At 39.4% G+C, this 27,366-nt stretch overlaps 1 protein-coding gene across 1 annotated transcript in view; it reads right to left on the bottom strand.

Moving 5' to 3' along the window:
- Window positions 1–27,366, bottom strand: part of DNAH3 (dynein axonemal heavy chain 3) — a 168,408-nt gene that overhangs the window by 56,466 nt on the left and 84,576 nt on the right. The window contains exons 36-40 of the mRNA XM_021692238.1: window positions 25,501–25,742; window positions 22,132–22,232; window positions 19,935–20,040; window positions 17,064–17,193; window positions 13,658–13,903 (exon numbers count right to left, since the gene is read on the bottom strand). Of these exons, the coding sequence (XP_021547913.1) occupies window positions 13,658–13,903; window positions 17,064–17,193; window positions 19,935–20,040; window positions 22,132–22,232; window positions 25,501–25,742 (825 nt within the window). The remainder of the gene's footprint in view (window positions 1–13,657; window positions 13,904–17,063; window positions 17,194–19,934; window positions 20,041–22,131; window positions 22,233–25,500; window positions 25,743–27,366) is intronic.

Raw genomic sequence — 27,366 nt, forward strand, 5'->3', positions numbered from 1 at the left:
TAAGGTCCTACAGAAGCATGCAGGGGCTTCATGCCCAAGGGTTTCTCTTAGACATTGTTCGCATCTGCAGGCACCACTGTAATCCACTTCTCTCCACAGTGGTGATGACCAGTGAGAACTCAGGATTTTGTCAACTCACCACCTTTCTTCAACATCACTCTTAGGAGGACAGTGGGATGGTGGGTTCTGGGTTGGGAGATGCAGCATGCCAGATCTTGTGTTTCTCTTCTTGCTCACCACTTTTCAATGTTTATAGAACCAATCATTTTCTCTAGCTGTTGCTGGGAAATTCTTAGGCTTAATTGTGCCATTGTTGTTTTTGTTCATTTCATTAGGTATTAAAGGAGGGAGCTCTGTTATCCTACATCACTCTGCAGCTTTACCTAGAAGTTAATCTGGCATAACACTTTTAGAAAGCAATCTGGCATTATGCTTACAGAACTACAAAAATGTTCTGTAGTCTAAGTCAGAAATCCCATTTCTGGGAATTTATCATAAGGAAATAATTCACAATGAAAATAATCTCTATACATGAGTATGCAGCACCATACTGCATAGCAAAAATTTGGAAATAATTTACATGTCTCACATTAGGAGACCAGTCAAAATTATGTCTTATGAGATGAATGGATTATTTTGCAAAAACTGAGTATTAACATAAAAGATGCTTTTAAGAAACAATGACAGATTGGGGAGCCTGGGTGGCTCAGTCAGTTAAGCAACTGCCTTCAGCTCAGGTCATGATCTCAGGGTCCTGAGATGGAGCCCCACTTTGGGCTCCCTGCTCAGAGGGGAATCTGCTTCTCCCTCTCCTTCTGCACCCCTTTCCCCCTGGCTAGTGCTCTCTCCCTCTCTCTCTCTCAAATAAATAAAATCTTAAAAAAAAAAAAAAGAATGACAGATGAAAATAGAATAAAAATAGAATATATATCATTATGGTAACTAGGTAGAGAGCTGAAATCAGGTGGAAAAGACAGAAAATTTTTTGAAAACTGAAATACTTGTGACAGGGTGGTATGAACAAAGAGATACTTTTTGGTCATTTTTACTTAATGGAATTGATTTTTTTTACAATAAAAAAAAAAGGAGACTAAAAGCATGAATCAGAAAAGTATTTGTCTCCCTTCTCTGCCTGATAGGATTAGGTAGAGCTAGTTTGTGGCTTGATATCGGAACATTAGCCCAAACAGAAAAGGTTCAACTGAGTAAAAGATTTGCTAGCTATGTGACCTTAGTTAAGGTCACCATTTGCACACCTGTAAAATGGGCCTGATTTTATGTCAATCTCAGAAAATCATTGTAGAGGGTAAATGAGATGCACGTGTCAAACACGTAGCATAGCTCTGAGTACACAGATAGTTTCAGCTGAGAAGATTCAGCTCTAGGTTTCAGGTTCTTACCAGAGCAATGGCTCCTGTTCACTTTGCACTGTGATTTTAACCCAAACTCAGGTCCAGCTACAAGGGCAAAAGGAGAGAATAGTAGAAATAGTAGAAATCCAGATAATTCTATTACCTCTGGCCACCCCCTACTTCACCCTGTGTTCCTCTCTGACACTTGAGAGAATAAGGTAAACTTTTCAACAAAGAACTGAGTTTTCAAAAGGCACACAGTGAATGGGTGAATAAAGGGAAATTTAGCACTTTCTGGACAAATAAATCTCTGGGTTGACAAACAAGGATCCATGTCAGATGATGTGAACCCAAACTTGAGAGAATCCCCCAAAGGCCTGTTTGCTTTCCTTAATATATGCTCCCCAATGTAGTTCCTCCAGCATTTATCTCAGAAGTCCACTTAGCCCACAGCTTCCGAGCATGAAAAGCCGGGAATACAATGTCCCGTAAGGTCAGGGAAGGCCTCCCTGGAGCTCTTACCATGAGAATTTTAACCCTGGGTCCTTGAGGAAAACCTAGAAAGGCATTTTAAGCTTTTTAAGGTCGTAATAAGAAACTATACTCAGAGCCAGACATGAGAGGTCACATACTCCATGATTTCATACATATGAAATACCTGAGAAAGGCAAATATACAGAGAGCAGGTAAGTGGTTGCCTGGGGCTAAAAATGGGAACAGGGATTAATTGAAAATGGGCCTGAAGGATCTTATCAGGGTGATGAAAATGTTCTGAAATTGGATTATGGTGACAGTTGCACAACTATGCAAATTTACTAAAAACCACTGATTTGTACACTTACATGGGATAATTTTATGGTATGTAAATTATACCTCAATAAAGTTGTTATATATTAAAAAAAAGCATACTTAGTACTTAAAACACGTCTTTTGATTCGAATGGGTTCTGGCTAGGAGCTTTGAAATTCCAAACGAAAATACTTATTAAGGCACAAGGGAAAGAAGTGGAATGATGTCACTGGAAAAAAAAAAAAAAAAGCAACTGAAAAAATCTAAGCAAAATTTACGGCTGGAATGGGAAATCTTACCTCAAAAGATTGCCTGAGGAAACGCAACAGAGGCCACCAGGATGCACAGATTCAGGTTACATCCCACAGAGAAAATTGGGTAGCTGTTCCATCTCCCTGCCAGGTATTAATCTGGGAGGACTGTCTCATTTTCTCCTCACCAGGCTATCTTTCTAGAGCTGTAGGGGCAGCAGGGTCCCAGTCCACAATGAGTAAGGAGGATTCAGGCAGAATACCTTAGATTCAGTGAGATACGGTCTTCCAAAGTAAAGAGCCACAGATGCCCCTCTGTTGAGGAACTTCCCTTTTCTAGAATGTTCATAGATGAAACAAATAGAAAAGGCTGCCTCCAACAGATGGCATTTGTTGATCATATGTGGTCATTGGATGTTGGCCATCTTATTGTTCCTTACTCTGGAGCAGAGTTTACAGCATCTGGGTTTATTTTAAAAGTGTTAAATGGGGGCGCCTGGGTGGCGCAGTTGGTTAAGCATCTGACTCTTCCTTTTGGCTCAGGGTCATGAAATGGAGCCCTGTGTTGGTCTCCTCATTCAGAGGGGAGTCTGCTTAAGACTCTCTCTCCCTCTCCATCCCCTACCCCTGTGCTCATGCATGCTTTCTCTCTCTCTCTCTCCCTAAAATAAATAAATAAATCTTTAAAAAATAAAAAATAAAAGTGTTATATGAATATTATTTACCCTATTCATGTCCAAAAGCAGCGAGAATTTGGAAAACTAGCAGAAAGAGAGATGTATGATTACCATATTGAAAAAGTAAAGCTTAACTTTCTGTGGACAAATTTGCACTGATCACTTGCAAGGTGTCATTGTAGTCTTATGAATGGCCTTTTCAGAACCAAACTTGCTTTTAAGTAAAGTAGTTGCTGCAGAAGAAGGTATATGAAGAAGCCAATTTGCAGTATATGTGGAAATTACGGTTTTTCTTATACTACATCAGTTGAGTAGGATGTGGAGTGGGGAGGCAAGGCCATCACAGTAGATAAATGTTATAGGGCAAAGCTACTGAGAAACTGAGTGGGAGCTGTATACATCACCAGCCTCCAGCTGCAAAAAAAAAGGAAAGATATTGTCACAAGGTGAGCCAAGAATGGGGTCAAGGATTTTTCCAAAGAGGACATCCAAATGGCCAACAGACACATGAAAAAGTGCTCAATATCACTCGGCATCAGGGAAATCCAAATCAAAACCTCAATGAGATACCACCTCACACCAGTCAGAATGGCTAAAATTAACAGGTCAGGAAACGACAGATGTTGGCAGGGATACGGAGAAAGGGGCACCCTCCTACACTGTTGGTGGGAATGCAAGCTGGTGCAGCCACTCTGGAAAACAGTATGGAGGTTCCTCAAAAAGTTGAAAATAGAGCTACCATATGATCCAGCAATTGCACTACTGGGTATTTACCCCAAAGATACAAAATTAGGGATCCGAAAGGGTACGTGCACCCCGATGTTTATAGCAGCAATGTCCACAATAGCCAAACTGTGGAAAGAGCCAAGATGTCCATTGACAGATGAATGGATAAAGAAGATGTGGTATATATATACAATGGAATATTATGCAGCCATCAAAAGGAATGAGATCTTGCCATTTGCAACGACGTGGATGGAACTGGAGGGTATTATGTTGAGCGAAATAAGTCAAATAGAGAAAGACATGTATCATATGACCTCACTGATATGAGGAATTCTTAATCTCAGGAAACAAACTGAGGGTTGCTGGAGTGGGGGGTGGGGTGGGAGGGATGGGGTGACTGGGTGATAGACACTGGGGAGGGTATATGCTCTGGTAAGCACTGTGAATTGTGCAAGACTGTTGAATCTGAGATCTGTACCTCTGAAACAAACAATGCAATATATGTTAAGAAAAAAAGAAGAAGAAGAAGAAGAAGGTAGCAGGAGGGGAAGAATGAAGGGGGGAAATCGGAGGGGTAGACGAGCCATGAGAGACAATGGACTCTGAAAAACAAACTGAGGGTTCTAGAGGGGAGGGGGGTGGGAGGATGGGTTAGCCTGGTGATGGGTATTGAGGAGGGCACATTCTGCATGGAGCACTGGGTGTTATGCACAAACAATGAATCATGGAACACTTCATCTAAAACTAATGATGTAATGTATGGGGATTAACATAAGAATTAAAAAATTAAAAAAAAAAAGAATGGGGTCAAGGGCACTTGGTGCACCATCTTTCTTTTTTTTTTTTAAGATTTTATTTATTTATTTGACAGAGAAAGATAGTAAGAGCAGGAACACAAGCAGGGAGAGGAGGAAGCAGGCTTCCCGCCGAGCAGGAAGCCCAATGTGGGGCTCTATCCCAAGACCCTGGGATCATGATCTGAGCCAAAGGCAGACACTTAACAACTGAGCCACCCAGGCGCCCCTCGTGCCCCATCTTTACTGACACAAAGCATGAACAAATTGATCTGGAAGGATATGGAAAGCAGAAAATAACTGTGATAAAAATACTGTAATGTAAACGAATATAATATGGAGATTATACCTGAAGAATATACCTCTGAACCTTGCTTAATGTAAGACTCAAAACCAAATTTCAGGAAACTGCTCGGAATCCTAATAGAGTACAAAATGACACCATTTTTAAAAAATTAAACAGGAAAAAAAAGCCATAAGGAGGCTAAGATAAAAATGCAAGATGACATTAAAGAAAGGAAGATGGATGAGCTAATAGAGATGAGAATGATGATGACAATGATGAGAAGACAGCAATAAAAATCGCTAATATTTAACACTTTCTATATGCCATGCTTTTATTCTAAGTGTGTTTATATGTGTTACATATAATTAATTTTTAATTTTTAATTTTTAAAATTTATTTTATTTATTTATTTGAGAGAGAGTAAGCATGGATGGGGGAGGGAGAGAGGGAGAAGATCTCAAACAAATTCCATGCTGAGTGTGGAGCCCTATGTGGGGCTCAGTCCCAACCCAAGATCATGACTGAGCCAAAATCAAGAGTCAGATGCCTAACAAACTGAGCCTTCCAGGCGCCCCATTAGTTCATTTAATTCTTACAAGAACACCATGACTGCATACTACTATTATTGTCTCCACTTTATAATTAAGGAAACTGAGAGGGGATAGGCAACTTCCTTAAGGCTGACTAGTAAGTATTGGGAGGCAGGATTCAAGCCCTGACAATGTGACTTGCTTTTAACTGTTACACTAAGAAAGGATAACAAGGAAAAAAAGATAACAACAGAGGAACTAAAATCATTCAAGGCAGTAAAAGCATAACTGTAGTTGTAGGTGACATATTAAAATGAAAAAAAATCTATCTTAAAAGGGCAAAACCACAAAAATAAGAAAAGAGATGATATATATGGAAGCCAGACAATAAAGCTTTCCCTCAGTGATGATGACAGAAAGGACTCATCACAGTCCAGGGAAAATAAACAAAAGGAAACATACATCTAGGGCACCTGGGTGGCTCAGTTGGTTAAGCGACTGTCTTCGGCTCAGGTCATGATCCTGGAGTCCCGGGATCGAGTCCCGCATCGGGCTCCTTGCTCAGCGAGGAGTCTGCTTCTCCCTCTGACCCTCCCCACCTCATGCTTTCTCTCTCTCTCAAATAAATAAATAAAATCTTAAAAAAAAAAAAAAAAGGAAACATACATCTAAAGTCTGTTAAAAAACAAAACAAAACCCTACAATAGAGCATTAAAAAAAAGAACACAAACCAATAGGGCATAGGAATAACAAACAGCTGCTATATATATAAAATTCAATCTCATTTATAGTTAAAAAGAGAAGAAATTAAAATTAGAGACTATTTGCTTACTACAAATGTGAACAGAACACCAAAATACATAAGGCAAAACTGATAGGATGGCAAAAATTAATAGAAAAATTCAATATTACAGTTGGAGACTTCAAACCCCCTCTATCTGTAATTGACAGCAGGCAGAAAATGAATGAGGATATAGTTAAACTCAGCAGCACCATCACCACCAACTGGACCTCACTGACATTTATAGATTACTTCAACAACAGCAGAACACATTTTTCTCAAGCTCACATGGAACATTCTCCAAGAGACACCACATTTTGGGCCATAAAACACACCTTAAAAAATTTGAAGAGTAGTGGGGCGCCTGGGTGGCTCAGTCGTTAAGCGTCTGCCTTCGGCTCAGGTCATGATCCCAGGGTCCTGGGATTGAGCCCCACATCGGGCTCCCTGCTCAGCAGGGAGTCTGCTTCTCCCTCTCCCATTCCCCCTGCTTGTGTTCCCTCTCTCACTGTCTCTCTCTCTATCAAATAAATAAAAAATCTTAAAAAAAAATTTAAAGAGTAGAAATCATGCAGTAGGGTGCCTGGCTGGCTCAGCTGGTTAAGCGTTTGCCTTTGGCTCAGGTCATGATCCCACTGGGATCAAGTCCCGCATCGAGCTCCCCACTCAGCGGGGAGTCTGATTCTCCTTCTACCCCTCCTCCTTATTTGTGATCTCTCTCACGCTCTCTCTCTCAAATAAACTAAAAAAAAAAAAAAGAAACCATGTAGTATATACTTTCAGACCACAATGCAATTAAACTAGGAATTAGTAACAGAAAGATAGCTGGAAGATCCCCAAATACTTTAAGATTAAACAACAGACTTCTCAATAATACATGAATCAAAGAAGAGTCTCAGGAGAAATTTTAATATATTTGAAGTAAATGAAAATGAAAACACAACTTTTCAAAATCTGTGGAATGCAGTGAAAGACATGCTTAAAGAGAAATTTATAGCATTGAATGCATGCATATATTAGAAAAGAAGAAAGCTCTAAAGTCAATAATCTAAGCTTCCATCTTAGGAAAGTAGAAAATGAAGAGCAAATTAAATCCAAAATAAGTAGAAGAAAATAAATAATAAAAATTAGAGCAGTAATAAAGGAAATTGAAAATGGAAGATCAACAGATAAAAATAAACAAAACCAAAAGCTGTTTTTTTGAAAAGATTAATAAAATTGATAAACCTCTAGCCAGGCCAACCAAGAAAAAAAGAGAGAAGACACAAATTACTAATATCAGAAATGAAAGAGGAACCATCACGACTGATACCAGGGACATTAGGAGGATAATAAAGGAATATTAGGAACAACTCTATGACCACAAATTTGATAACTTAGATGAAATAAAACAATTCCTCAAAAGACATGATCTACCAAAACTCACATAAGGAGAAGTAGATACTTTGAATACAATGATATCTATTTAAAAAATTAAATCAACAATTAATAATCTTCCAAAAGAGAAAGCACCAGGCCCAGATGATGAATTCTACTAAACAGATAAGGAAAAAAATTATACCAATTTCCTACAATCTTCTCCAGAAAATAAGAGCCTATTTATTTTATGAGGTCAGCATAACCTTGATCCCAAAACCAAAGATACTACAAGAAAGGAAGACTATAGACAATACCTCTCATCAAAACAGATGCAAAAATCCTTAACAAAATATTGACAAATCAAATCCAACAATATATTTTAAAAAACTACACACCACAACCAAGCAGGATTTATTTCAGGTATGTAAGGCATAAAATCAACGTAATCCATTACAGAAACAGTCTAAAGAAGAAAAATCACATGATCATATCAACAGATTCAAAAAAAGCATTTGACAAAATCCAACACCATTCATGATAAAAACTCTCAGTAAACTAGGTACAGAGGGGAACTTCCTCAGCTTGATAAAGAATATCAACTAAATACCTACAGCTAACATCATACTTAGTGTCAGGAACTAGATACATCCTAGTATCTGGTTCAGGAACTAGATAAGGATGCCCCCTCTCATCACTCCTATTCAACACCATACAGGAAGTCCTAGCTTATGCAATAAGATTTTTTTTTTAAAGGCAATAAAAGATCGGGAAGGAAGAAATAAAACTGTGTTTGTTGGGGCGCCTGGGTGATTCAGTCATTGGGCGTCTGCCTTCGGCTCAGGTCATGATCCCGGAGTCCTGGGATCGAGCCCCGCGTCCAGCTCTCTGCTCTGCGGGGAGCCTGCTTCTCCCTCTCCCACTCCCCCTGCTTGTGTTCCCTCTCTCGCTGTGTCTCTCTCTGTCAAATAAATAAAATCTTAAAAAAACAAAACCAAAACCAAAACTGTGTTTGCTGATGGCATGATTATCCATTCAGGAAATCCCAACAGAATCAACCAAACACTACTGGAACTTGTAAGTGATTATAGCAAGGTTGTAGGATATAAGGTTAATATACAAAATCAAGTACTTTCCTAGATATCAGAAATGAAAAATAGAAATTTGAAGTTAAAATCATAATACCATTTACATTAGCACCAAAAATATGAAATACTTGGTATAAATCTAATAAAAAATGTATAAGAGCTATATGAGGAAAACTACAAAATGCTGATGAAGGAAATCAAACAAGATCTACATAAATGGAGATAGAATCCATGCTCTTGAATAGGAAGACTCAAAATTGTTCAGATTCTAGCCCTTTTCAATTTGATCTATAGCTTCAACAAAATCCTAATAAAAATCCCAGCCAGTTATTCTGTAGATATTGACAAACTGATTCTAAAGTTTCTATGGAAAGGTAAAATATCTAGAATAGCCAATAAAATATTGAAGGATAACAAAGTTGGAGGACTTATACTATCCAATTTCAAGACTTACTATGAAGCTATAGTAATTAAGACAATATGGCATTGGTAAAAGAATAGACAGATCAGTAGAACAGACTACAGAATCCAGAAACATTTTCACACAAACATATCAAGCGATTTTTGAAAAAGGAGCAAAGACAATTCAATGGAGAATAGTCTTTTCAAAAACTGGCCCTGGAACAAGTAGACATCTATAGACAAGCAAACAAAAAGACAGATCTTACACCTTTCACAAAAATTAATTTGAAATGGATAGATTTATTTATTTATTATTTTAAAAAAGATTTTATTTATTTATTTGACAGAGAGAGACAGAGCACAAGCAGGGGGAGCAGCAGGCAGAGGGAGAAGCAGGCTCCCCACTGAGCAGAGAGCCTGATGTGGGGCTCGATCCCAGGACCCTGGGATTATGACTGGAGCCGAAGGCAGATGCTTAACTGACTGAGCCACCCAGGCGCCCTGGATGATAGATTTAAATGCAAAACACAAAACTAAAATACTTCTAGAAGATAACATAGGGAAACTCTAGGTGACTTTGGGTTTAGTGCTGATTTTCTAGATACAACACAGAAAGCATGACCCATGAAAGAAAAAAATTGATAAGGTGACTTTATTAAAATTCAAAACTTATGCTCTGTGGAAGATACTGTTAAGCGAATGAAAAGACAAACCACAGTGTGGGAGAAAATACCTGTAAAATATGTATCTGATAAAGGACTTATATCCAAAATACACAAAGAACACTTAAAACTCAACAATAAGAAAACAAACAATCTAATTAAAAAATGAGTGAAAGATCTGAACAGCAACTCCCCAAAGAAGATATACAGGTGGCAAATAAGAATATGAAAAGATGCTCAAGGGACACCTAGCTGGCTCAGTCAGTACAGTGTGCAACTCTTGATCTCTCGGGGTTATAAATTTGAGCCCCACATTGGGTATAGGGATTACTTTAAAATAAAAAATATTAAAAAAAAGATGCTCAGCACCATATGTCTTTAGGGAATTGCAAATTAAAACAAGATACCACTACACACCTATTAGAATGGCTAAAATCCAAAACGGACAACACCAAATGCTGAGGCAGATGTAGATGTAGAGCAACAGGAACTCCCATTCATTGCTGGTAGGGATGACAAATGGTGCAACCACTTTGGAAAACATATTTGACAGCTTCTTACAAAGCTAAACACAGGCTCACCATATGATGCAGTAATCATGCTCCTAGGTATCTACCAAACAAATTGAAAACTTATATCCACATAAAAACCTTTACATGAATGTTTATACCTGCTTTATTTTAAATTTCCCCAGATTGGAATAAGCCTAAATGACCTTTAATAGGTGAATGGATAAATAGCCATACAATGGAATATTATTCAGTGATAAGAAGAAATAAGCTATCAAGGCACACAAAGATGTAAAATGTCTTAAATGCACATGCCTACATGAAAAAAGCCAATCTGAAAAGACTACACACCGTATGATTCCAACTATATCACATCCTGGAAAGGGTGAAACTATACAGTGAGTAAAACAATCAACGGTTGCCAGGAGTTAAGGGGGAGAAGGGATGAATAGGCAGAGCTAGGGGATTTCTAGGGCAATGTTAAACTATTCTGTATGATGCTGTAATGGTGGATGGATGATATTTTTTGTCAAAACCCTTACAAGTATACAACACAAAGAGCAAAAATGTAAAGTATGGACTTTGGTTAAATAATAATTTATCAATATTGGTTCATCAATTTTAACAAGTGTACCACATTAATGCAAGATGTTAATAATAGGGAAATTGGGAGGGAGGGGTGGCTTGGGAAAGGGGCATATGGGAACTCTGTACGCTCATTTTTTCTATAAACCTAAAACTTCTCTAAAATTAAAGTCTATCAAAATACTTTTTACAAAAAGAAGAAAGTTAAAATGAAATAGAGTTCTCACATTTCAAATTGCCCAAGATTTTTAAAAATGGTAATACTCAGGAATGGTGAAGGCAAGGGGGAAATTTCACAATCAAAATCTTTAAAATTTTATTGATCCTTGATTTAGCTATTTTATTTCTAGGGAATTATCCTAAGAAAATAATCATGGGTTAAGCAAGTACGTAGCCACCAGAACACTGTTCATCACAATGTTGTTAATGATAGCAAAAACCAGAAAATAACGAAAACAAGAGCAGAACAATCCCATGTTTGAAAAAATAAATCTATATGTACATATATGCACAGGGAAATGTCTAACACGATGGTTATCAAAATGTTAATAGTGGTTGTCTTTTTAAAAATATATATATTTTTTATTATATGATCTATTCATATTTTTTCTAAAAAAAATCAAGAATGCATTCCACACTCAGGGTAGCTATTACAAGAAATAGAACAAAACAATACATGAGAATGTGGAGAAATTGGAATTCTTGTGCATTGCTGGTGGGAATGTAAAATGGTGCAACTATTATGGAAAACATTGTGGCAATTCCTCACAAACTTAAATACAGAACTATCTTATGATCTATAAATTCCACTTTTGAGCATATAGCCAAAAGCAACAAAAGCAAGAGACTCAAGCAAATATTTGTCCACCCATGTTTATAGCAGCATTATTCACAATAGCCAAAAGGTGAGAGCAACTCAAGTGTCCATTGACAGATGAATAGAGAAACAAAATGTGGTATATACACACAATGGAATATTATTCAGCCTAAAAAAGGAAGGAAATTCTGACATGCTACAGCATGTGTAAACTTTGAAGATATTACTAAATGAAATAAACTTGTCAAAGAAGGACAGATACTATATGATTCTACTTATATGAAGTACCTAGAGTAGTCAAATTGATAGACTGAAAGTAGAATGGTTGTTGCCGGGGGATAGTGGGAGGGGGAAATGGGGAGTTAGTGTTCACAGAACATGGAGTTTTAGTGTGTGAAGATGAAAAAAGTTCTGGAGATAAATGGTGGTGATGATTGCACAACAATGTGTAACACCACTGAACTGTACACTTAAAATCGGTTAAAATGGTAAATTTTTATGTTACACGTATTTTAGCACAATAGAAAATAATCTTCTAAACCAAAGGACAAGTAAAAGATGAAGGAAGAAGTGGAGGAGGAAGAGAAAAAGAAGAAAGAAAGAAAAAAGGGGGGGCGCCTGACTCTTGGTTTTAGCTCAGGTCCTGATCTCAGAGTCGTGAGACCAAGCCCCGCTCAGGGCAGAGTCTGCTTGGGTTTCTCTCTCCCTCTCCCTCTGCCCCTCCCCGCCCTGCTCTCTCTCTCAAATAAAGAAAATAAACAAATCTTTAAAAAAGGAAAGAAAAAAGAATGAATGTACTACTATCTAACTAATGGTCTGGGGCTTATACATAGTTCATCTGACAGATGACCATATCACATAAAGTGTGCCACATGTGCTGAGGAAAGACTGTGTAGAGGGGTAGTGAACCTACTTGTTCATTCATTTATTATTATTACATAAAGTTTTAAACATAAATACTCAAAACATCATACAGCAAACATTTGTATACCCCTCTCCTAGATTTTTACCGTTAGTTTTTACTTGTTTTATCATATACCTGTTTGTCCCTCTATCCATCCATTAAGCCATCTTATTTTTTGGGACAGATTTCAAAGTAAATTGTATACATCTATACACGTCCCCATAAGCTTCAGCATTTGTATCATTTACTGTTCAATATTTGTTTATATTTTTTCTCAATATAAAATTTACATACAGTGAAATGCACAAATCTTGTATATATTCACTGAGTTTTCACAAATGCACCTACCTAGTGTAAACCAAATCTCTCTCCATGTATACATTACTATCACTCCAGAAGTTATTGCATGGCCCGTTATATACTGTTTTATAATCACAAAAAGTAAAGCTATTTGGAAAGCATTTATAGTATGATGCTCTTTTTGGTACAGAAATACAGAAAAAAACTGGAAGAAAAAATATTAAAAGTGATTATTTCTGGGTACTTGGATTACCATTGGTTTTTATTTTCTTAATTTTATATATTATTATGGTGGTAAGAAAAAAACAGTAAAAGCTACTTAAAAGAAAAAATCTTTCTTTTAATAAATGATGTCACACATAGCATCATCATTAAAGTGACCATTTTGAAGATAATGTATGTGGTAAAAAAGGAAACATTTCAATATGATATTAGAGTACAATGACAAAATTATAATAAATATCAATGTCATAATCACCATGATATGATGAATGTAAACACATAGAACAGGACTAGAAAGGAATAAGAAAAACATAAGTGCTATATTTCTCATTCTATCTCCTGGAGCCTGTTTGAGTGATGGAATTATGGGTAATTTTTGAAAAAAAAGTTTTATCAACTTTTCTAAATGAAAATAATAGTTAAAACATCCCGTAAGACCCTGACTTCACAACTGTCCATCTCTTACATATGTGGGTCAGCTCTGAAGACCTGAACCCAATCAGGCAAGCTACAAAATCTCCCCCTGCCTTTGTAAAGCCCTTACTTGGGCCACACATTTTGGTTGGATTTGGAACAATATGACCCAAATTATTAGAGCAATACATAACAAACAGGTACTAAGTTACCTCTTTCTGGAAAGATGTTGTTTTTGGTGAGTTTGACGCTTTTGGGCCTTGGATTGTTGTCATCCATACCCATGATCAGGTTGCGGAAAAACAGATCAAATTTCTTTCTGCTATCCGCATTGATGGTGCCAGCCACGGTCCACACCAAGGCAAAGAGGAATAGCCCTTGCAGCCAGAGAAAGATCTGTTGGCTTGTCAGGCCTTCATGTAATTCACTTTCCTCCTCATCTATTTCCTTGATTTCATCTAAATGCAAGAAAAAGGAACCTCAGGAGAAGCTGCATATATCCGCTTATATACAGATCTAAACAATTAAACTTGGTGGTCTTGTCTGTGAGGACTCTGGGGAGGGGACTGATAGTGGCTGAGTGGCCATCACCTGCCAGATCCTTTATCCACATATACTTTTTGTTAGTTTTTAATAATTTTTCTATTTTTTTCCTATTTTTTAAGTAGGCTCCATGCCCAGTCAGACACTTAACCAACTGAGCCACCCAGGTGCCCCTTTTCTTATTTTTATTTTTTATATATTTTATATTTTAACATATTTTTAATATATATATTTGTATATATTTTATAATTTTTTTTGTAATTATGAAAGGACATGGGAACCAACCTGTAGGAGCTCTCAATGGCTGAAGACATTTGAGGAACAAAATAATTACAGAATTGGATTATAACCCATAGAATAAAATAAACATCCGTGAGTGAGTCCATACTTTAATCAGTAAATAACTGAATTAGCTAATAAGTAGGGAAGAACAGCTCTTCCTTACAGAAGAATTCTAATTAGTAAATGTAGAAGGAATACACATAGAAATGGAAAATTAACTTTAGGCAAATGCCACCATTCTACTTGTGGTAGGCAAGACCCACCAATGGATGTTAAAAATCAGTGGGTGAAAATTTTAGGAGAAATAGGATATTTTCATAGTTTCAAATTATCTTCCCCAAAATACTTACTAATTATGAAGGAAAACCAGAACATTACAGTGGAGAAATGTGGCTCTGGCCAAAACTAACTTTGACAAAGAGCCTTCACCAGTCATAAGATCTATCAACATCGTGTACCTCCTGATGATGCACCGAGAAGGATGCATCACCACTTTTGTGGTATTCTTACTGAAAATGCATAACCCTAATCTAATTACGAGAAAACATGAGGTAAACTTAAATTGAGAGACATTCTATAAAATAACCGGCCAGTATTTATCAAGTGACAAAGTTATAAAAGGCTAGAAAAGGGGAACCCAGCTGGTTCAGTCGGTGGAGCATGCAACTCTTGATCTCAGGGTCATGAGGCCCCATGTTGGGTATAGAGCTTACTCAAAAAAAAAAAAAAAAAAAAGACAAGGAAAGACTGAAGAACTGTCATAGATGGGAAGAGGTGAATGAGATACAACAATTAAAAAAAAATGTGATGCCCTGAATGAATTGGATCCTGGAACAGAAAAGGACATTTGAGGAAAAATTGGTGAAATTCAAATAAAGTCTGTGGTATAGTTAATAGTATATAGTATCAATGTTAACTTTCTTATTCTGATCATTGTGCCTTGGTTATATAAGATGTTAATGTTAAAGGAAGCTAGGTGTAGGGATATGTGACTCAATATATGCTTTTAGCAATTTTTTTTGCAAGTCTAAAATTATTTTTAAATAAAAGGCTAAAAAATGTATTTATTATTCCTTATCTTAAGGCCTTGTTGATCATAGTTACCATGCTCTTGCATTTTAGCATTGACAGAGTAAAAAGTTAGAGCTCTGAAATCAGGTATGTATGCATTCGAACCCAGTCCTCGGGTTTTAGTAGTGTGTCTTTCAGGACTCCTGATAAGGACTCATGGCTATAGATTTGGGAAGGCAAGAGATTAGGTCACTCAGTGTTGGGGAAAATGAGTCCATTTCTCATACGATGCCTTCCTTCCTGGAGGAGATACTACACAAGGACAGGAAACAGAGTTTGGGAAAATACTAAAAATTTACAACTAATGATGCAAATATATGGCATTGTATACAGTTAGTGTGCTTTTGAAAAACTGGCCTGTAATTTTAACTTCAGAAAATCATGTAATATGTATAGCAAAGAAAGTCTCCACTCAACTGTTCACCATGTTATATTTTTTATCTGCACCTATAATGCTGAGAAAATGTTCATGTAAGAGGAGTTGTAGGAAGATCCATCTTGAGTTTGAATTATGTGCCATCTTGAGAAAGAAATGGCATCCAATAAAAGTGCTCCAAATCGACACATCTTTGGTCATTTCCCACAGAATTCAATGAAATTTGATTTATGTGAGATAGTTACAGAGAACTTCTCCAGGCCTATTAAACAAATGGTTCTATGATTTATGTACTTCCCATGTCCTAGAGAAGGTTCCCCAGTTTTGTAGACTGATGTAATCAGTTCTCTTAATAGTGTAACCATGTATTTTGTGAATTCAGATTCTTGTAAGTTTTCTTAGCATGGGAAAATTTGCAGTTTTTTTTTTTTTTTTCCAGGATCTTTTTTTCTCAGATACATTCACATGTATTATCTAAATTCATTTCCCTCCAGGATATTCTAGTTAGGTAAAGAGGGACAGAAATTATTACTCCCATTGTGTGGATGAGGAACCTAACATGAGAAAGGATGGGGTAAACTGCATAAAAATACCCAGGAAATCAATCCAAGATTAAGGGAAAGCCAAAACATACGGACTCTTTCCTCTAAACTCTACTGTCTATACTCCAAACGCTTGCTTGTTCTAGACCAAAATTCTGGTCTCGTTGTGGGGGGAATAGAAGGGATGGGGAGCAGAAGAAATATCCTACCTCACCTTCATTTGGCTTAAGAATTGTAGGTAGCACGTGAAGGGGCACATGCACCCCAATGTTTATAGCAGCAGTGTCCACAATAGCCAAACTGTGGAAAGAGCCAAGATGTCCATCGACAGATGAATGGATAAAGAAGAGGTGGTATATATATACAATGGAATATTATGCAGCCATCAAAAGGAATGAGATCTTGCCATTTGCAACGACGTGGATGGAACTGGAGGGTATTATGCTGAGCGAAATAAGTCAATCAGAGAAAAACATGTATCATATGATCTCACTGATATGAGGAATTTGAGAAACAAGACAGAGGATCATAGGGGAAGGGAGGGAAAAATGAAACAAGATGAAACCAGAGAGGGAGACAAACCATAAGAGGCTCTTAATCTCAGGACACAAACTGAGGGTTGCTGGAGTGGAGGGGGGCAGGAGGGTTGGGGTGGCCGGGTGATGGACATTAGGGAGGGTATGTACTATGGTGAGCACTGTGAGTTGTGTAAGATTGATGAATCACAGACCTGTGCCCCTGAAACAAATAATACATTATATGTTAATTAAAAAAAAAAAAAAAAGAATTGTAAGTAGCACGTACCGAACAGGGAGGAATACAGTCTCATCATTGAGAAGGCAAGGTGGATGGGAGATGTTTGGACCACAAATTTACACTGAAGGCGAATAAATTCCAGGCAGGGCTGGAGGAGCCACATGAACATGTCATTGACCTAAAGGTAGAAATGAAATTTGAAGAGATGTTATCAAAAAAATGAGTTTAAGACCAAGGGCTTGGTACACCTCTGGAAGGCTGGAGATGCTGGTAAGGTTGCTGATTAATTTTGAGTGTAAGTATATCGCGGAAAAGACCACAGGCACCAAGGCCTCTGACTCTAGCTTCCTACTTAATGGACTGTGCAGCCCACAGGCCATCCCCACCCCTCCCATTTCACTGCCCAGAGCTGGATACTCAGAGAGGCTTGGACCTACTGTGGGTCAGCTACAAGATGCATGAAAAATTTAAGCACTCAGACTTGGTGTCCCACTTGTTTGTACAAAAAATGTTAGGAATTCTAAATAAGATTTTCAAATGACTGTTCTTCATTTGTAAGGCTGGACTCCTGTATAAAGTGGCCACAGGAAGTGCAGAGCTAAGTTTGGGGCTCATTTTCAGTAATTCTCTGTATGTCCTTACTTGTGGGTATAATGATTCTTGTCTCTGCTCCCCACCCCAGTCTCCTCGAGTGTTTTTTCATTTCTGTTATACTGTATTTGTAGCTGTCACTGTAAATCATCTTAAGTCATTTTTTTAAGAAGTAGGCAGGTCATCACTAAATAAATACATTAATAGATCTGTATATATGTGGATACATATCTATATTATAAATGTATAGACACATTTATGTATATATGAATATATATGTATACATGGATATGTGGTATATTCATCCAGCCAACAAATATTTATTGAGCATCTATCTAGTAACTGCAGTGTTGTAGGTGCTGAGAATAAACAGGTGACAAGATAGACAAGATCCCTGCCCTCATGGAGATTACTGAGGGGCAGGGGAGACAAACAATAAATAACTAAACAAGCAAGGAAATAAAATACTTACAAGTCATGTAAAGTACTAGCAGGAAACAAACAAAGGTGTTAAAATGGGGAATAACAGGAAGCATTTAATAGGGTGGTCAGGGAAGGCTTCTTAGAGGAGGAGGCCTTTATGTTGAGACCTGGATGATGAAGGTGAATCCTCTCTCACACAATAAAATGGGACAACATTTTCAGGAAGAGGAAGAAAAGGTGCAAAAGCCTTGAGGTGATGAAACCTGGGTTCTTCCAGGAATGGGAACAGAACACAAGGGCTGCAGGGTAATGAGCTGAGGGGGTAGGTGATGAGGTTGGAAAGGTGGGCAGGGCCAGATCACAGCCTCAGAGGCCCTGATAAGAAGTTAGACTTTCAGGGGCACCTAGGTGGCTCAGGTGGTTAGGCATCTGACTCTTGATTTTGGCTCAGGTCATGATCTCAGAGTTGTGGGATGAAGCCCTCCATCGGGCTCTGTGCTCAGCACGGAGTCTGCTTCTCTCTCTTTCTCTCTCTCTCTGCCCCTCCCCCCACTCATGCTCTCTCTCAAATAAATAAAATCTTTCTTGAGATTTTATTTCTTTATTTCTTGAATGAGAGAGTAAGTGAGAGAGAAAGAGAGAAAGAGGGACAGCATGAGTGGGGGGAGGGGCAGAGGGAGAGGGAGAAGCAGGCTTCCCGCTGAGCAGGGAGCCCAACGCGGGGCTCGATCCCAGGACCCTGGGATCATGACCTGAGCCCAAGGCAGACGCCTTATGACTGAGCCACCCAGGAGCCCCTCAAATAAAATCTTTACAAAAAAAAAAAAGGAGGTTAGACTTTGAGCTAAGGGCACTGAGGAGTCCCTGAGGGCTTCCTGTGCAGATGCGTAGATTGGTCTGTGGATGTGCATGTGGGCATCTATCTGTATAAATGTATGTGATTATATACATTGTACATGTATATAAATGGGACAGGAAAGGGGCCATAGCTCACCGGAATGTTTCTGCAGTGGGAAGAGAACTCAACTATACTTTTTTTGCCTTCTTCAGTGGGGAACTTTCCTAGGGCACTCTACTAACACAGGGAAAGACAAGAGGCACCAAAAGCCTCAGTTCTCCCTTCCTGCTTCCCTAGTGTGAGACTATGCTTGGGTACCCACCTACCCTGAATGTTCACCCCTCTTTTAGGAAGAAGGGGACAGGCACTCTTAGTAGCCGCAATACAACTTTCCTAAACTTGTTCCAGCTCCCTAGCTATGGGAGGTATGGAGTCGAGGTCACCAGGATGGGGAGTGGCAGTACAGAGAGGAAGACAGCTCTTTCTAATCTGGCCCTACCTTTAGAGCAACTTCTAGAGACATTTCTGCAAGTAGGGCAATGGGGAAAGGTATGACATTCCATCCACCATGTAGAATGTTTCTCAAGCATCAGAATTCTCCGCTGGGGAGATGGGGAGTGATGGAGAAGGTAGAAGGAGAAAATGACCATACTATCCCATTCTTTTTTTTTTTTTTTTTAAGATGATTTTATTTTTTCATTTGAGAGAGAGACAGCACACAAGCAGGGGTAGAGGCAAAGGGAGAAGCAGACTGCCCGCTGAGCCAGCCAGGACCCTGGTGTGGGACTCGATCCCAGGACCCAGAGATCATGACCCAAGCCGAAGGCAGACGCTCAACCATCTGAGCCCCCCAGGCGCCTCCATACTATCCTATTCTTGCTACAGGGAGAAGAAAGCTAGAAAAATGTCAGGCAGCCAGGAAGGAAGATAACTAGAGATAGGCAGGGAATTCCCTGCCCCTTCCTACATCCTGGAATTAGGAAGGTGAAGATGTTCCTAGAAGGCCTTAGCAATGGGGAGTATGGAGACAGGGAGGGAGGGGAAGGAAAAGAACATGATGGTCTCACCAATTCCTTGTGCTCCTCAGTGAGGCTAGCGGGCAGGGTGTCCATGTATGAGTCCTTCAAGGGTTTCCAGCCTAGTTGATGGGGCTCCATGTAGATCATCCCACACCTGGCAAGCACAAAGAGAGGACCAGCTTGGTCCACATTGGGTTCCCAAGCACGCAGGGGTGAGGGAAATGCAGGCAGTCATGGTAAGGTAAGGGGCTGGAGTTTGGGTTGGGGCACAGACCCTCACCAGCTCCAGTCCAAAGGGAAGGTGCCCAGATTTTGTCAGGAAAGGATGGAGACCAGTGATAATAGCTGACGCTTGGGAGTTAGAGAGACCTGGGTTCAAATCCCTGCCCTAGATTCTACTATCTGAGTAACCCTGGGCAAGGTTTCTTTATTGTCTCTGAAATTCTATGTCCTTGTCATAAATCAAGAAATATAAAAAATACATAGTTCATAAGACTATTATAGTGGTTAAATAAGAAAATGCCCATAAATAATTCAGCACCATTTCCAGGACATAGAAAACTCTTAATCCATGGAAATTATTCAAATTACCATTACATGTACTGATATTTTATATAGTCCATGTTTTTTTTTTTTTTTTTCCCCATTCTGTTACATCTAGGTGCTCTCTTGTTTGTTACTAATACGGCTGCCATTTATTGAGTATCTACTGCATGTCAGGCACTATGCTAGGGCCTAATGGCCTTTATCTCTAAATATTCTTCTTAATGGTCACATTTTAGATATGAGGAGAGTGTGGCTCAGAGAGACTGAGTGACTTGGAAGAGGTAACACAGCTAGACATTGGCATGGCCAGGGTGGGAGCCCAAGTTGGTCTAACTTGCCATTGCTCTTTCTACTCCCTGACATTGCTTTTTGGAGTGTGGACTGATTTTCTTTTTTTAAGAACTTCAGGTGCACAGGATTAGATTAATTATCATCCTTGGCACACTATCATTAGCCCATGCATGGCCTTTCTTAGTTAATTGTTTTCAATAATGTAGTGAGTGCCCATGAACCCACCTCCCAGAACCCAAGATCCCAGACAGAAGCTTGGATCTTGACAATAACCTTCATCTAACCCCAATGGTCTCCCGATCTCATGGTTACCCATCTCTTTCTTTCTTTCTTTCTCACATAGTTTTATATCATTTCTATATGTTCCTAAAATGTATATATATTTATTTTTGTTGTTTTTAGAGGTTTAAAGGGAGACACTATGTTGTATGAATATTGTGGGCTTACTTGATATATAATATGGCTAAGATTTTATACTTAATGTATTTAATAAGATTTATGCATAGAGTTCCATGTCAGTACAATTCATTTATTTTGAGTGATATATAAATATTATAATTTGCTACAAAAATGCTCATTCAAAGGAATACATGCACCCCTATGTTCATTGCAGTATTATTTACAATAGCTATATTATGGAAGCAACCCATAGATAAACGGATAAAGAAGATGTGATATATCTATACAATGGAATATTACTCAACCATAAAAAGAATGAAATTTTGCCATTTGCAACGACATGGATGGAGCTAGGGGATATTATGCTAAGCGAAATAAGTCAGTCAGAGAAAGACAAATACCATATGATTTCACTCATATGTGGAATTTAAGAAACAAATGAGCAAAGGAAAAAAGAAAAAGAAAGAGAGAGGCAAACCAAGAAACAAACTGAACTATAGAGAACAAACCGATGGTTACCAGAGGGGAGGTAGCTGGGGAATGGGTGAAATAGGTGATGGGGATTAAGGAGTGCACTTATCATGATGAAAATACAATAGAATAAAATCAAATGATAAAAAATTATAATTTGTGACTTTATTACACATGCATTCACTCCTGTTAATCGGCATTTGGGTTGTTTCCAAGTGTTTGTTATTGTTAACTATGCCACTCTGAAAATTCTTGTATGTGAATTTTATTGCACGTGGACAAAGATTTCTTAGAAGTAGAGTTGCTGGTCATGAGGCATATGAAGGTTCAGTCTTAGGCAATAATGTCAGATTCCTTTCCAAAGTGCTTGCCTGATTTTAGACTCTTATCCGCACTGTGGCTTGAGGACTGGTTTTAGGATAAATCGGAGGGACGACAAATAATGTAGGTGATCTGCTAGGGCTTAATCACATTTGTGGGTTTTTAGGGTCAGTGAGGCCACGTGTTCCCTCAGGGTGCCAGGGCAAGGTTGACTGACCTGCTCACAGTGGCCGGAGAGGCCTGCTCCAGGTCTGCTGGCTCAAAGATCAGACTCATCTTGGGGCTCATCTGGATAATTTCTCCACTCATTAAACACAGCTGAAAGTGCAAAGCAGAGGCGGGGGTGTCAGGCAAAGGGGTTAAATTCCATCTGAAAGTGAAAGGCCTCAGCGTGGACAGAGATGGTTTAAATTCATTCAACAAATACTTCTTGAGCACCAACTATGTGTCAGGCACAGGTGCATAAAATAAAACAGACAAAAATCCCTGTGCTCTTGGGATTTACATCCTGCTGGGAGGAAACAGATGATAAACAAAACACACAGCATATAAAACGATGAAACTGCTTTGGAGACAAATTAAATAGAAGAGGAGGCTGGAGAATGCTCAGCCAGGGCTGGGTGAGTTGTGATTTTAAATAAGGAGGTTGGCAGGCGCCTGGGTGGTTGAGTCAGTCAAGCGTCTGACTCTTTTTTTTTAAAGATTTTATTTATTTATTTGAGAGAGAGAGAGAGATAGAGACAGCGAGAGAGAGCATGAGCAGGAAGGAGAGGAAGAAGTAGACCTCCACTGAGCAGGGAGCCCAATGTGGGGCTCGATCCCAGGACCCTGGGATCATGACCTGAGCCGAAGGCAGATGCTTAACTGCTTAACCGACTGAGCCACCCAGGTGCCCCAAGCGTCTGACTCTTGACTTCAGCTCAGGTCATGATCTTTCCACGCTGGGCATGGAGCCTGCTTGGGATTCTCTCTCTCCCCCTCCCTCTGCACCGTCCCCCCAGCTGCTCAAGCGTGCACTCTCTCTCTCTCAAAAAAAAATATTAAAATAGGGCGCCTGGGTGGCTCAGTTGGTTAAGCGACTGCCTTCGGCTCGGGTCATGATCCTGGAGTCCCTGGATCGGGTCCCGCGTCGGGCTCCCTGTTCGGCGGGGAGTCTGCTTTGCCCTCTGACCCTATCCCCTCTCATGTGTTCTCTCTCATTCTCTCTCTCTCAAAATAAATAAATGAAATCTTTAAAAAAAAATTAAAATAAATAAATAGGGAGGTCAGAGAGTCATTGAATTGCAGCCTTAGATGGAAGATCAGGAAGCTATGAGACTACAGCAAGTCTCATAGTTCTTACTCAGTGTTTCACATAGAACTTAACTGCACACCTTCTTCCTGTTTTATTTGCTTGTTTCCCATGAAAGACTCCTTTTGGAATCCCTCATGGATGGGTGCAGGGCTAGAGGGACAAGAACATCTTCACAAATCCTTTCTGGAAAGGAAGGAAAGGCCATCAGAAGTCCTAGTGTTTAGTAGGTATGTCCTTGTAGAAAGTAGCGCAAAATACATAGGGCAGAGTCAGTGTACGTACAAAGTTAGTGATGCTGTTTCCCACTTGCCAACAGGGGTTCAAGTGAGATAGTTAAGACATAAGATTGTCTGAAGCTTTGGTCTCTCAGGGTAAAAGAGAAAACCCCATCACTCCCTGCTGCTCACCCAAAATTGTGCTTAAAAAGCCCCTCGTACGTTACCTGGCCTACATAAAACACAACTGGAAACAGGTCACTACATGTATCTCCAGGAAGGTCATGGCTGTTATGGGCTGACACCACCAATAGTGCCATCTCTGAATATCAAGAAAAGTAAAAGACACCCGTACCTCTGATAGTAGTTTGATTTACACCCAGGGATGAGAAGTCATCAGGAAATTCACTGATCATGACTCTTTTTTTTTTTTTTTTAAGATTTTACTTATTTTATTTGAGAGAGAAAGAGCGTGAGAGAGAGTGGCAGAGGGAGAAGCAGACTCCCCGCTGAGCAAGGAGCCCGATGCGATGCGGGGCTCGATCCCAGGAGCCTGGGATCATGACCTGAGCTGAATGTAGACGCTTAACGACTGAGCCACCCAGGTGCCCCTGATCATGACTCTTTATAATTAATCTCAAGACCAACAAGTACATTTGTACAATTAGCTTATATAACATAGCCTATATCATGTAATAAAACATTTCTATTTTTATATGTTATGTAATCAAAATTACGCACGTGCTATAATTAGTGTGCATATATAATGTGTAATTTGGATAATTAGGCCTTCCATTGTTGAGCATGACTCATAGTCTTGTGAAATTTTAATGCAGTAGGAAAGTATATTTTGATTTGATAATCATGTATATTCGGTATAGAAACTCTTCCTTAACATGGTGATAAATTTTATTTTATTCTAACCTACAGTAAGATAACACTTGTTCTACCCCAGGTGCTATTAGAAGCATCTTGCGAATATTAACTTATCTCATCTTCCTGATTAACACTATGATGTAGACAATATTGTCCCCATTTTACAGATGATGAAACTGAATAGCTTGCCTGGGTTCATTCAGTTGGCAAGTGGCAGTGCAGGGTTTGAACCCAGGCTGTCCGGCTCTGGAGTCCAAGCTCTTTAGGCACTATGCTTACTGGGGCAAAATGTATTTTCCATTTTGTGGATACTGCTACAGAGATAGCTCCCATCCTGTATGTGTTTTTGCAAAGTGGCCTTGTCCCCGCTCCATCAAGTGGAGCCTCTCTCCCCACTCCCTTGAATCTGGGCAGCCCCTGTGACTTCTTGGACTCATGGAATTGAGAGAAAGTGAGGCTACACCAGTTCCAAGCACAGCTCTTAATTTCCTGGAAACTGTCACTTCCTGCCTTTTGGAAAAGTAACCACCATGTAAGAAGTGCCACTACTCCAAGCTCACTGAGACATCCAAGCCTCTTAGAGAGGCCTGGAGGATGAGACACTATCTGAAGAGAAAGAGACAAAGAGAGACAGGCCAAGGAGGAATGAGCCCCCAGGCACTGAGGGAGGAAGCCACCTTGGGTGTGGATCCTCCAGCCATGGCTGCCCTCCTGACATCACGATGATTAGCTGAGCCCAGCTGAGACCTTCCAAAATTTATAATCCACAGTATCATGAGCAAAGTCTCTAAGTACACAGCAATGGATAACCAAAACACATTCCACATATCATGCACTATGTATGTGCTACTTCTTTAATTGCCAACATCCCTGTTTCATTACTACCTTTTTACAAATGAGGAAATTGCGGTTCAGAGAAGTTATGTGACTTGCCCAATACAAGAGCTCAATTCTGGAGCTAGTGGTCCAGTAAGACACCAACACCAAGGCTTTTAACCACGATGCAACATTACCCCTAAATACACATAGGTTACCCACTACAAGTACAAATGGAAGCATAATTCATAAGCTGTTACTTTCTTGTGGGGCATTTATTCTTAGTGTAGTGAATGTATATATTATATAGTTTTGGTCAATTACTCACTTGAATAAGAGGATTTATACTCTACCTATGTAAAAGTGATATGAGACTCAGTAGTACCTTTTTATTGTCATCCAGAACTGTGTTCATATTTTCAATCCAAACAGCATCTACTGGCCCATCAAATATAATCCACTTGCGTTCATCAGACATTGAAGATGCTTGCTCCCGGAAAGCATTGGCGAGGATACCATCTGTCCATTCATGGCTCACTTGGTCAAAGCACCCATAGAGCTGCCCCATGGTGATGGCCTTGGGGTTGATGATCCTGTACTCCACAGCAAATTCTTCCATCTGTTTGGCTGGGCAAGAAGGTCCAACATGAGTTACAAAGGCTCCGTTGAGACCAGAACATTAGACAAGAGATAATGCCATCTCAAAGACCAACCAACATTCATGAATATGCCCTCCAAGGAGAATCCTTATAAAATTTGTACTCAGTCCTTACAAAGATTAGGATATCTGGATGGACAATGACTTAAACTGTTAGGTTATTATGCCCATTAGTTTCTCACCATATTTTCTTCTGAGTCTCATTTCAAACAGGGCAAATGTGCTGGTCAGATCCAAAGATCTGCCTGGGCCTAAATGAACTCAAGCAGTAAGGGAGAGAGGTCCATGCTACCAGGTGTCTTTATGTACCGGCTCTCACAGCTACCCTAAGAACCTTGGCCTTGACTTGAAATGAGGAAACAGCTGACATTTAGAAGATTCTGCAAAATACTGGTTACTTTTTTCCCCCTCTATCTGAAGGACTAGTTTAGTCCCGAAACCTCTTCTTTAGCTGTTCAGCAAGTGGCCCCTTGGAGACATTCACACCATGAGAGTACTAGGACCCAACGAAGGCCGATAGATGGGACATCAGGTGCATTTGATAACAGAACTGAAAATAACCAGACTTTTAAATGATCCTTCAAAGTAAGAAAAGTTGGAGTGCCTGAGCCATGAACTAAATAACAATTTCTGCACAATCCCAAGGCAAAAACAATAGGGTAGCCTCTTTTCTCTTCGTTTAGTTTCCTAAACTGTGTTCAAATGACCAGAATATTAAGTTTGAAATGCCCTAATTAGTTACGAGGGCCAAGTTAGTCTCCAAAACAAAAAACCTAAAAAATCCAACAGCAACTCAATCAACAAATATTATTAGAAAAAAATGTGTTAAGATGAAGTACTGGAAGGGAATGTGTAAATAGAAGACATTGCTTTTCAACACCACAGGCTTGTGGGGCACCTGGGTGGCACAGTTGGTTGAACATCTGACTCTTGGTTTCAACTCAGGTCCTTATCTCAAGGTCTTGAGATCAAGCCCTGCGTCAGGCTCAGCACCGAGTCTGCTTGGGGTTCTCTCCCTCTCCCTCTCCACTCCACTCTCTCTCTCTAAAATAAATAAATAAATCTTAAAAACAAACAAACACCACAGGCTCACTTTTTATAAAAGAAAAAAACCCAAAATTGTTTCTCTGGCAATACACATAGCTTCCATTTGTTGAGCAGGAACTGAGCTAGGTTATTTTCCTGCATAATCTCATTTAATTCTCACAACAATCCCATTTCACAGGTGGGAAAACAGAGGCTAAGAGAGGTCTGGTCATTTGTCCAAGGTCTGTGTCTGATTCAAAAATCTGAGGTTTTATCTTCTACATTAAATGGAAGGAAGGAAGGAAGGAAGGAAGGAAGGAAGGAAGGAAGGAAGGAAGGAAGGAAAGAAGGAAGGAAGGGGAGGGAAGGAGGGAGAGAGAGAGAGAAGTAAGGGAAGGAGGGAGAGAGAGAGAGAGAAGTAAGGGAAGGAGGGAGAGAAGAAGAAAGGGGAGGGAGGGAGGGAAAGGGGGGAAGGGAAAGGAAGAGAAGGGAAGAAGGGATGAAAAGAAAAAAGAAGAAAAGAAACCATGCAATAATTGGCTTTCAGAATAATTGGTTCAGGACAGT

Source organism: Neomonachus schauinslandi, chromosome 5, assembly GCF_002201575.2.
Source record: "Neomonachus schauinslandi chromosome 5, ASM220157v2, whole genome shotgun sequence".
Taxonomy (NCBI): domain Eukaryota; kingdom Metazoa; phylum Chordata; class Mammalia; order Carnivora; family Phocidae; genus Neomonachus; species Neomonachus schauinslandi.